We start from the raw sequence: 12,675 nt of genomic DNA on the forward strand, positions 1-12,675 counted from the left end.
CTCCACACCGATTGTTCTGCCCAGCTCTCTCTGATGCACCAAACACAAAGCTAACTCGTCTTAAAGAGCAACATGTCTGTTTCAAATAGCCGGGCTTGAAAGGAAATGTTTGCATCACCACCCAATTTGACTGTTCATAAGTGGCCAACCAGTCTGGATTTCCAGAGGCCTAAAAACTTTCCTTGAAGTATCAATGAGACTCACTGCATCCATTTCAGGGCAGATGTTGTTGAGCGTAAACATGTTCAGTCAATTTAATGACAAGCTGCCTATTAAAATAACCAGACATTAAATTCATTCTTTTATCATTTTATCATCTAATTTCATGGAAATTCAATCATTAGTTTTCAAGATATTGTGTAATAAAAAAAGGGTTTGGTTTGAGAGAAAATGTGGCCTCACTGTGGGTGCTGGATAAAAGCTACAAAGGCAACTGCAAAATGATTTACGGCAAAACGAGAAATGCCCGGAGAAAAACAAAAGAATGTACGTCGGCACACACTGAAACTTTACACTGTAGTACAACACAGCAGGTGCTTAAAGCAGGTCTGTCCATTAAAGTCCATTAAACTCATTTAGCCACCGTCACTCTGAAGACTGTAACAGAGAACGGTAAGGTCCATTAAGTCCACATAGGAAGGTGAGGTGGACCAGCAGACAGGAACGTCTGATCTCTAATAAAAAACAAAACACGATTATGTAATTAAGGTTTTGAGTTTGTGGCGTTGCGTTGCGTTGCGTTGCATTGTGAGGGCTTGCATTACACTGGCAGCTGTTCCTGTTATTTTGCCTTTAGCTCTCTCTGAACGCAGCACAGAATTAGACGATCTTTGTGGTGATGCCTCAGCTCGGGTTAAAATACATCCCAACAGCAAAGCACAAAACAAGCTTCAGCGTTGCTGCTTGCACGGACCCCTCACACTGTGTTCCTTTATTTCCACCGCCGCGTGCACTGCAGCGCACGGGCACGCGCGTGACGGGGGTGGAGGTGATGGTGGTGGGTGTCAAGCCTAGCCGGGCACGCGCCCGAGAATCTGCGCGCGTGCCCGCGAGAGCAGGTTAAGATACCAGCCAACCAACTCGTGAAATGGGTGGGGGGAACTGCTGCATTCACGTACTGCTCGGAAACTTTCCCCTTACTGATCTATGAGCTGAATGGAAGGCCAATCACTTAGCGTAGCCTCTAAATCCCTCAGAAAAAGGTAATAACATATAGTTTTAACCACCAGTTTGTCAGTGGATCCTGAAGATGCACGGATTTCCACAGCTTGCATCGCTCTTAATTCCACTTTCCGCCGCTTTGCTCGTGTCACGGCGCACTTGAGACAATTCCGAGGTTGCCTGAAGGCGTCAGAAACACACAGCTCTCCTGTTGCTCTGAGAGGAGGCAGGCCGGTGATTTTCCACTGCCGCTGATGCCTCTGGTCCCCCTGTTTTAAGAGACAAAGGTCAGAAAGAGAGGCTTTAAAGCAGGCTAAAATATAGGCAACCGACGCGTCCAGCCCTCAGTCGCTCCCTGAGACACAGGAGGACACGGACAAGACGAAACGGAGAAGGGACACGCTCAAAGGACATTAAAAGGACAAATTAACAGACAAAATCACATCAACAGATCAGGTAACAGGAAAAAAGACATCCTCTTTGCACACCTTTAAAGCAAGGCTGGGAGGGATGACTGGGCTGTTTTCTGACGCTTTTTCATGATTTTTATTCTGATTATGTATATAAAAGTCTTTATTTGGATCTCCACTGCGACTGAATGAGAGCAGCATTTCTTTATGTCAGAACAAGAGGTACAATTAAGAGGAGTCCATGTGCGTTTATTGATGGGAGAACCAATGGGGCCCGGCGGTGTTGGGTTGTATTTGCTGGTGGTTTTACTGATGGTAGTGTGTGTAGGCAGGGATGTGTTTCCTGGTGGAGCTCGGTGAGGAAGCTGCGATGTTGGTTTGGATAAAGGCTGTCTGTGTGCGTCCGTGCGCTCAGGAAGGATCGCTGGCGGATTATTTCCTAATGGCTTTAAATGCATCGTGATAAGAGCGCCGATCGTCAAATAAAATGTGCTTATTTATGTATTTCTGTTTTTTTTTTTTACGTTTTTCATGTGTTGGGTGTTCTCAATGTGCATGCAAGGGAAGGTTTTGTTTGTAATTCATTTTTTCATCAGTCTTGGTTAACATGTGGAGCAGTCAGACTCCAGGTCCTCTCTGGTGATTTTCTTTAAAACACTCCTACAGCCATGCAGTCGCTTGTCTTGTTTTTTGCTCATGCGTAGTCTTGTGTTCAATTGGAACTAAAGGAAATCGCCGTTTAATTCATTTTCCTGACTAGACTTAATTCCGTTATCTAACAGAAGCAGAAAGGGGAAGTGAGGCGCTCGGAGCGATGAGAAGGCGGAGATGCTCGCACGTTGCACACCGCGCGCAGCTTCTCCTCACCACGAGCCTCCTCTCCGCCTCTCGCTCGCTCGCTCGCTCTCTCTCTCTGCCTTCATCTCGCTTCCTCCTTTTCTCCGTCTCTTCCTCTGTCTGTGTGATGTCTTACTTTATGTTTGATTGCGCTGATTGCTGTGACCACGAACAAGAGACTTTGGGATGCGCTCGGAAGTTTGTTTTTAATACGGCTGCTTGTGTTTCAGGGCGAATTTGCGTGCCCGTCGGTGTTCGTGCGTCTCCACGCGCAGTTTGGTCTTTATGGTTATGGTTGCTGTGTCAGGTATTCATCCTCGGGTTTGTTAGCGGTGTCTTTTGTGTTTTTATGTGTGGCTTGTAATGACTGTAACCATTACCAAAAAAAAGCTGCAAGTCGGACTGGGTTCTGACAGCTGGAGCCATTTTGGCTCAGTTTCAACGCTGGATTGTTGCCAGGTTTTTGATTATTGATTCGAACATCTAGTAGATTTTTTTAATGGCAAAATGCGGTTTACCAAACATTCAGGAAGCTGAACAAATGTTTATAGGCAAGTAATCTGCGTGGCAAAAACGTGACTTTTAGCCATTTGAACAATAATTTTAAATTTAAGATCGCGCATACGAAGTCAATTACGCCATTTAAAATGAAAAAACAAATGGTGAAACTGAAGCCTGAATTCAATGAGCTGTTCCAAAGCCGGATTCAGAGTCAACACAGTGTTATCAAACATCAGGCCTATAGTTCTGAGGATGACCATATTTGGTGTTGTGGTGCTACAAGGTTAGACTGGTATGGGCTACTTAAGGGTGGTGCTTAGTCAGTCTGCAGCTGTCAAAAATGCTGATATTTTGACTCAGCCAAAATGAAATCGTCACCGTGGGACAGTAAATTTCTCCCCTGAAACCCAGAGTGAAGAAGTTCTGTTGGTTTTTAAGATATGGTTAGCATTTCTGGGAAGCATAGGAGATAACAGGAAAAGGAATCAAAATGTAACATCAGAGTTTGAAGAATTTTATTGTGGGTGTAGTTGGGACGGAGGCTCTGCTGTTTAGAGCTGGACGTCACAGACAGGCTGATAAACTTGGATACAAGGTCAAGATTGGTTACCACTATGCAGACACAAAGCTGTGTGTGTGTGTGTGTGTGTGTGTGTGTGCGCACACGCACACACATGCGCGCATGTACTCCTGCCCCTGAGTTTAATCTAATCTTGGCTGATGCTCATTGAGCTAATGTGTGACACTCTTCTGCATCGGCCGCTGCGAGCTCAGGATGGTGTCAGCCCTGCAGCATTCAGGGACGCACCTCGGGGTCGACTGTAATGCTCTAATTGTGTCCTGTCTTTGAGTGAGTAAGCAGCTGATGGTATGTAAACTCCTGGAAGCTTCAGCCTGAATGTGTGCTGTGACCCGACACATCCGAGCAGGTTGATTGGCACAGGTTAAAAGAGCGTGATCCATCAGTTAACCATCCCGATTGTTGTAACATGTAAACACCTTGAAACACTCTGATCCAATTTAAATCCAAGATTTAAGAGCGTAATCCCTGAGATCCTTTGATTTCTTTTTGGGTGGAGTTCTAGGCTCTGTAGGTGGCGCACTTTCTCCTGCTGCTCATCCAGTCACTGATTGTGCCAAGTTCCCATTTCTTAATCTGATTATGAAAAAAGTACAGCTCATGAAATGCATCACTTCCTGCGAGCTGCAGGGTTTTTCGAAAGAGAAGCATATCCAATTTATATGTCTACAGCAGCAATATTACCAGATTTCATGAAGTGGATGCGTCCAGCACGACCTGCACACGTGGACATTCATTTGAGTGAAAATGTACTGGAATTTAGCAGTTTGTGACGAACGGGTGTCTGCTCTTCTGTCAGTCCAAGCAGCACTGAAAGATCTGAGAGCTGTTATGTTGGCTGCAGGCTTGTTTGCTCTTAAATCATTTATCAAATCGGTAACCTCAGGTTAGTGGAGAGTGTGTGTGTGTGTGTGTGTGTGTGTGCGTAAGTGCGTGTGTGCACCATAGCAGCCTTTCCAGACTAGTTTCTACAAGTGAAAACTGAGAAGGACAGAGCGAGAGCCTACAGTGTGTAAAAGCATAACCCAGTTACACAGCAAGTCAAACTGTAATGGTCGTGCGTCCTTGATTTCAGCTCCGGCTGGACCTTTACTGTTACTGCACATGTCAACCAACATGAATTACTGACCCATATACAGTCACATCAGTACACAACACCTTTAATGTCTTTAATCATTAATAAAACGGCCCCATTAATCCTGTGTGATTTTGGATAATTGTGTTGTAGGTGTAGCTAATAGGCAGCTTTGAAAGATTTCATCTCCAGGTGCAAAGTGAAAGCAGTGAGATGTTGATTTACAGCCAGCTCTCATGGAAGGCTAAAAGTTATTGGAAGAAATTGCTGGTGCCAAATGCATGTCTTCATACACTTTCAGGATGATGGAAGCCAATTGGTCTGTTGAATGTCAAGGTGAATGTCAGGACTGTAACAGAGCTGCGCCCCCTTTTGGCCGCTGGGGAAAACCCCAGAGAGATATTTCTAAAAGGGAAACCCAAATCTTAAAGTTAGTTTGTGTAAAATTTTTGTTTTGTGTATGGATGGGACAATCGTGTGGCTGACTGGTGCTACGCTGTCATTCTCTGAGCAACCACCTGGTGGCCCCAAAGTGAAAAAGCAGCTTTTTTCCAGATATGCTTATTGGTGTGTCGCCTTATACGGGTACTGACCATAACCCCTGGTATTTAAAGAGTGAAATATTGATATCCCGTTAATATTACCTATTTGATAATGTTAATAAAATGTAAATAATCCAGCGCAGATTTCAGGCCTTATGGATCTTTTGTTTATCAGTTGATGTGGTTGCCATTTACTTTTATTAATTTATTTTTTTACTATTCATTTAATGTAATTTTTCTTCTTATATTGTTAAACACATTCAAAAGAAGGCTGCAAGATGATTTATTTAAGTTTAAGACACGTCTCAGAGTTTGTTTATACATTGATGGTGATAAAATAGTTCTTCTTTATTCTTTGTAGTATCGTGCGCCTCTAGTGGCAGCAGAATATTTTGTGATCTGATTGCAGAGCGTTCATGGATTTGCTGCTCATACTTCTGACCCATCTGATAAGACATGAATGCAGGATAAAAATGATATAAGCTGCAGTAAGCTTGCATTACATGATAAGCTCCACCTTAGTGCTAAATTTGCTCAGGATGTGAGCGGGGCTGCTCTGTCGGGGCAAACGTCTTCTGAACCGCCTTAATAATTTGAAACTGAAAGCGATGATCTTAAAAACTGGCCTTGTCTTATTCTGACAGAGCCCAGACACACACTGCAGTCCCGGAGTGTTTTATTATGACTGGCTGACTGGCTAGAACGGGGTAAAACAACAAAATAAAACAAAACGAAACCTTTCCAAGAATCAAGAGTGACTGTTGACTCTAGATAAAGAAAACCAGTGCAGTGCATAGCTTTTCAGCTTTTTAGTGTCCCTGCTGCACCATTTTCACCTCGCACGCTCTTTGTCGATACAGTTTGTTACACCTGATGTCGTGCGCTGCCTCTAATCTCGCTCAGTTTCTTAAGTAAAGGTCACTTCTATTTCTGTCTTTAAATGTGTGTGACTCACTTTTCTTTGTCACTTTCTCACACTTGGTAACTTTCATTTTTAATTTTAAGTAGTCATTGTATTTTTCCTTTTTTAACCCCCCCCCCCCCCAACTTTTAGCAGCACTTTCTTTAACCCTCTTTTTCCCTCCATTCCCATTGCCCTCTCATTATTCCCCCCTTTCTCTCTCTGTCTTTCTCCTCTCTTCATTACATGTTTTTTTTCCTTACACAATCGTAAGCACAATAACTTTTTACAATTTGGGACAAGGAGGTATGCATGACAAAGAGGCAGAGTTTGAAATGAAGGTGAGGAAAAGGGAGATGCGGGAGGAGAAGTAAAAGAAATTAAAATAGATTAGGAGAAGAGAGTCAAAGGAAGCCGAAGATGGTGGAGGAGAAGATTCAGGGGTTGCAAACACATCGAGGGATATATGATGAAGGACATTTTAGGAGAGGAGAGGAGAAGAGAAAGAACATGAGGAAGCTGGGGGAGAAAGAAAGGACAAAAAGGAAAGGTGGAGGAGGAGATTTGAAAAAGAGGAGAAGAAGTGAAAGAAATGTGGAACAGTGGAGGAGGAGGAAGAGGAGGAGGAGGAGCAGGACGAGGGAGGGGAGAGGAGGCATTCAGTAGGCAGTCAGCCCAGTGGAAATCTACACAGTCTTAAAATAGGAGAATGTGTTATGTAATTTTTTAGTGAGTGTGAGTGTGTGTGTGTGTGTGTGTGTAGTCACTATAGGAGTCTGGGTCCAGTAATCACACACACACACCAGACAATGAGTGTCTATGTTTGACACTGAGCTTTAAATTGTCCCACAGTTCTTGCGGCGCCCACAGCCGGGACGACTCCCTGGAGGCTGCTTTGTAGGCAGCAACATTTCCTGCTAATGTATCACTTCTGTACATGTACTGTTGTGTACACGTGAGGACTTTCACCACCTCCCTAACTTACTGAAGACAGCTCTCTTTACGTGAAGCGTGAACGTGCAGATGACTCGTCCAACAAACTTGGCTTCGTCTTCTGATTTGGGTTTTCTGACTGAGCTTCTCGTCTTTGGCCCGATGAGCCGTTCCAGTTACTTCTGCTTATACTCGTCACTCAGCTACATCCATTCTCTGCTGCTTATCTGCATCCAGGTCATCCTAGGAGTAAAGAAGGAAAAGTAGAGCCCACGTGTCCTTGTCCCCAGGCGCTCTCCGTGGGGGATTGGGGACGTGTCATGCAGGAGGCGTCGGACTCAGATGCTGGAACCACCTTACGTCCGAACAGAGCCCAGTGTGAGCCCGGCCGCCCCGTGAAATAAAGCCATTTCTGCTGCTCGTGTCCGAGATCCAACTCTTTTGGTCATTGACCAAAGCTCGTGAGCGCTGCTGTCCATCCAGATGTTCGCGTGTTTATGCAGCAGCCAACACATAACTTGAAGCCGCAAAGGCCACTTGTTAGCACAAGGCTCAGTGGAGCCCAGGAGAAGCTTGCTATGCATTGTGAACAGAAGGTGTTCTGGCCTTTTAAAGTCATGAGCAAGGTGGCACCATGAACTATAATGACTATTATGTCATAATGGTGATCTAGCACCCATGACTACGTATTAAAATGTCCACTCAAAGGAATTTGAGTGGATGTTGCTGCAGAGGGAAAGCGTTGCTACGTAGAACTACAATCAAGAATTGCTAATACGAAATACATCACAGGAGTTTTACCAGAAACCAGATGTAATGTTTAATTGAAAAGCTTTTGCGAACTCAACAAGGAGGATGCAGAAACATAAAGCAACAAAAAATATATCTGTTTACATTAACCCACACAGATAACTTCTTTAATAATTTACATTAATGTGTATCAGTATTGATTGTGTATCTCATTAACTCTTATGATCTTCTATCTCTGTATTTCCGCTTTCTGCTTCCTCTTGTTCAGCAGCATGTTTTATAGATGTTCCATGTGCATGTACCAAAATAATGTCAAAGAAGATGTGAAAGTAAGGCTCCTCTCTTGGAGGTCATCATTTTTAAATATAAGTCGTTGTTTAAAGCGTTGTGCTGTGGCCCAGTGTAACCAAACTTGTGTCTCATCTGATACATTTTTACCCTTTAATTTCAGTGGTCGGATAAGCGGTATAGAAAATGGATGGATGGATAATTTCAGTGGTAGCTGTCATACAGCTGACTACCACAAGGTTTCATGGAGTGCCACAAGGCTCAATTCTGGGTCCCTTCTCAGTCTTTTTGTGTTGACTCTGAGTCTTTATCTGCAAGGATTGAGATTTTTTTTCTCCGTTCTGTGATTTATTTTCAGATGATATGCAACTCTGTAGTGGTAGGATTTATAAGTTTATAAGACTGTTTTTGTTTTTGTTTTTTTTTGGTTTTTATTTTTCTTTTATTGGTCCAAAATGAACCAAAAGAAAGCAATTTTGCTCAAGTGCTTCCATATAAATGATACAGAAAGGGAGCTCACTCGATTTCATATTAGCCTTTTCAATGAGCAAAACAAATTCCCTGTTTGAAATTGATGCTTTTCTACAAACTTAGTTCATTTAGGCGCTGAAACATCGTGTTACAGATTTTTTTATGCCCATCACTTAATTCAAGTGTTTCTATAAACACAGTCTCAATTATTCCTTTCTCTGAGTGGTCAAAGAGCATCAGCCAGTGTGGCAGGATTTCCTCTTACCTCTTATGACACTGAGGGCAGTTTTGTTATTCACATTAATATGTCAGTCCATTTCCATACTGGAAGTAATATAACTATCATCATCTCTCGTGGCCGTTACTATCTACTGCTGTTGACAGTGTTTCACAGACATAATGGAGTCCACTGTCTCTCCAAGCAGGAAATACTTACACACACACACACACACACAAAGCAAGTTTATTCAGTTTCCTCTCACTGTTATAAATTAACTGTCGAGGAAGTTAATCGCGACGAGAAATTCACGTGTGTTTTCTGTGAAATCATTAACTCTTTTTGACAGGGATCTTTAGACACAGAGCACAGTGAATGTACCACACAAATGCACATACATGCACACAGAATGGATCCAAAAAACAGAAGGTTTTTTGAATAGGAAGGACAAAAACAATGAGCAGCTGAATGTGGAAAAGTCAGTTTTTTTCTTCTGTCTTCAATGGCAAATCTTTCTTCGTTAAAAGAAGCGTGTGATCCTAATGTTTTTCTTTTTTATTCGTCTCCTTGTCTTGTTAGGGAAAAGAGAAGTTTGTGTCAAGAATGTGTTTGTGGGATCAACATTATTTTGGAAACAAAAACTAAGTATGTGTCTGTAGGCAGCAGCAGAAAAATGCATATCAGAATTTATCTAAAATCCAGCCTTGTCCTCGACCTAATCCTGTGTAAACAGAATGTGAGACAGAGAGCGAATGAATGAGTGCAACAAAGAGAGAGAGAGAGATTAATGGCACGGCAGCCTGGCATATGGAAACCGATAGAGACATGACATTTTCCACAGTGACAGACATCTGCTGACTGCTAAGTATGTCTGTCTCTCCCTCTCTCTCATGGCCGTCATCGGGTGGAAATTTACAGCTCTGGCTGAGCCGTTGTGGCCCTGATCGCACTGTTTAGACATCTGACCAATCACACCGTCATATTAAATATTTTTAATGAGGTTGGGGTGTGGGAGTAAGAGAAGGGACCGAGTAGAGTTTCTCCATTTCGTCTTTCTGTTAAATTCTCTTGCACATAAATAAATAATAAAAGACCAAGCATTTCAACAATCAAACTTACATGTTGGGGTCGTTTTTTTTTTTTGGTTTTGATTAGCTCTCATTCAGTCAGAGCACATAAATACCTTGAAGTAGAGGTTATCATTCAGAGTTAGGAGAGCTCTTGTCATGGTGATGGGTCACATGAAGGCACAAAATCAAGAGTTTATTGGTAGGTAATTTATTTGCTAATAAAAAATCTTTGACAAGAGTTTTTGTTTTTAACTTGTTCACAAATCCTATCCAGCCAAACTCTGAATCACATCCAAACTGGAATCAGCTATCGGAACCGAACCCTAATGGTATTCAGTTTCACTGTTCTGTGTCCGTTCTTCAGTTCATTTGGCCAGGTGACAATGACGCCATTTAATCTGAGCTGACCAAAAACATCCAGACTGACCAGTACAAACATAAATGAGCCAAGGATTAATTTTTTCTCATGTGGTATGAAGTAAAATTGCATTGAGAGCAGTGAATTGAAGATAAACTGTCGAGCCTGAGGATGGTCGTAAAATGAAACCAAACTGCTAAGGCTGTATCAGCTTGTTTTGGCCCCAGTGAACCCAACAGTGTGGCTTTGTGGTTTGGTAATGATACTGTGATGGCTTGCAAAAGCCAAATTGTTACCTCTGCCCGGGAGGTTATGTTTTCACTTTGGTTTGTTAGAGTGTTTTTCAGTGGGCTTATATAAAAAACACATCTGGACCTTTTTTTCTTGAAACGTGGTGGAGGCTTCGCGCCACAGGTCTGTGTTGGTCTACCACGAGCCACTTATTATCAGTTAATCCTTACAGGACTCCGTCTGTCTCCTGTTTCTACAGAATGGCTCAAAAAGAGAAACTTCAGTGTCTGAAGGATTTCCATAAGGACACTCTGAAGCCATCTCCTGGTAAGAGCCCTGGCACCCGGCCCGAAGACGAGGCAGAGGGCAAACACCCCCAGCGGGAGAAGTGGGCCAGCAAGTTGGACTTTGTTCTGTCTGTGGCCGGCGGCTTTGTTGGTTTAGGGAACGTCTGGCGTTTCCCATACCTCTGCTATAAGAATGGTGGAGGTAAGTGTGAAAATTCGAACTGTTTGTTGACACTCCTTATCAAATATGCTTTTCTTTGACAATATTTGTCTTTGAATTCATGCCGATTTATCTATTGTCTTAAATTTCCTCACTCCGCCTTCTCTCCACCGCTCATCTACCCTCTCTCTGTCCATCTGTTCACCTTTCCTGCTGTTGCTCCGCCCCTCCTTCCCTCCATACAGGTGCATTTCTCATCCCCTACTTCATCTTCCTGTTTGGCGGAGGTCTGCCAGTTTTCTTCCTTGAGGTCGCCCTGGGTCAGTTCACCTCTGAAGGTGGCATCACCTGCTGGGAGAAGCTCTGCCCCATCTTTACTGGTATGTTGACCCTCCCCAGATCCTCTGTGCTGAACTCGTGACCTGATGCACTGGGTACATTACACTTTGTCCATAATGTCAGCAATAACACTAATGGTTGTATAGAGCAGCAAAAAGAACTGATGTGAAGTTTGTGGGTGGAGTGGAGTGGTGGGTGAATAGTGTGTTCATTTACAGTGTCCCTGCTGTGTCTCCTCTCATGGGGACTATTAGACTGGAAGCCCCCACTTTGCCCTCCTGGAGTTGAAATGTGCAGCTGTGGTTTACATTCACAAGGAAAGAGAACCACTTAAACACTTTAAGGTTTATAGTAAACTGAAGAGAATAAAAAACTGAATTTTGGTTGTCAAAGTACAAAGTTATGATTTAAGAAATATTGAGATTATATGAAGAAGTTTGTCTATTGTTTAAGACGCCACAATGAATATTTTTCAAATAACAGTGACAATGTGAAAGGTGGTGTTCAGAATAAAACTACAGAGAAGATTATCATCTAAACCTGAAGCTTTATGGAGCTTTATTACAACATCAAACTCGTTGTTTCATCACGTTCACCGACTTCCTTCACTTTCTTGACTCTGTCCTGTTGTTAAAGTGACGTCTGGCCAAAGGAAACACACCGTTAGCTTAAATGAAGCTACAGATTTCTCTGAACGTTGTTGGAGACATTTGGGATAATGAAAGTGCACAAGTTTAGACACGTGACAGGTGATGATATGTCAGTGTCGTGCTCACACCTTGTGTCTGCAAGCCCCGAGTGGCCAAAATTAAGCAAATTAAATAGTAAAGTTTTAGTGCGTCGTTGTTCAGACTTCACTGTAGCTGACTGAACCAGATGTTGTTGGTTTGCGTCAGCTCCACCCACAGCTCTGACTATAGCTCCGCCCAGCCTCGTGACACCTCACCGACTTGCCTGATGAGCAAAGTCACTGGCCTTTTCCTGTTCATCTACTGGCTTTAAATTTTTCCAGGCCTCTGTTGCTTCTCACAGAGGAATAGCTGTCCAACACAAGGCTGAGACACACCACACCCCTCCAGTCAGACCGCTGAGCTTTTACCCTGCAGCTGTTACCAGACAACCAGGCCTGCAACACACCAAGGCTGCTCTTAGCTTCTCTAGCTGCTGATTCCTCTCCTGTGAAAACCTCCTCTCTGCTAAGAGAGGACATTTAAAGTTCCTGGATGTCTTCCCTGATTCTATCCCTGGTATCAGATGGAGACATTCTTATGTTTTGTCTAACCGTCCTCTTTTTTCCTTCAGTCTACCTCCTCCTTTGTTTCACATTTTCGATCATATTTCCTTCTCCTCTTCTCTTCCTCCATTTCCCTCATCTGTCTTCTCACCTCCCCCTCTCCTCCTGTTCCACACCAGCTGAATAAGGTTAATGCATTCATCATTGTCGATTCTGCTCTGAGTGTGTTTTTTCTTCTGTTTTGTCTTCTTAATATTCACATTGATGATTTGCATCGAGCAAACATGCACATAAACCTCTTTCATTCTGCCTCACATTCACACATTTAAA

General features: G+C 43.1%; 1 protein-coding gene across 1 annotated transcript in view; it reads left to right on the forward strand.

The window, feature by feature from the left end:
- Nucleotides 1-1,386: 1,386 nt before the first annotated feature.
- The window catches only part of LOC124056999 (sodium- and chloride-dependent taurine transporter-like), a 33,109-nt gene continuing 21,820 nt past the window's right edge, over nucleotides 1,387-12,675 (forward strand). The window contains exons 1-3 of the mRNA XM_046385008.1: nucleotides 1,387-1,617; nucleotides 10,585-10,814; nucleotides 11,018-11,152. Of these exons, the coding sequence (XP_046240964.1) occupies nucleotides 10,586-10,814; nucleotides 11,018-11,152 (364 nt within the window). The 5' untranslated portion in view covers nucleotides 1,387-1,617; nucleotide 10,585. The remainder of the gene's footprint in view (nucleotides 1,618-10,584; nucleotides 10,815-11,017; nucleotides 11,153-12,675) is intronic.

The sequence above is a fragment of the Scatophagus argus genome, chromosome 3, assembly GCF_020382885.2.
Source record: "Scatophagus argus isolate fScaArg1 chromosome 3, fScaArg1.pri, whole genome shotgun sequence".
NCBI classification, from domain to species: Eukaryota; Metazoa; Chordata; class Actinopteri; family Scatophagidae; genus Scatophagus; species Scatophagus argus.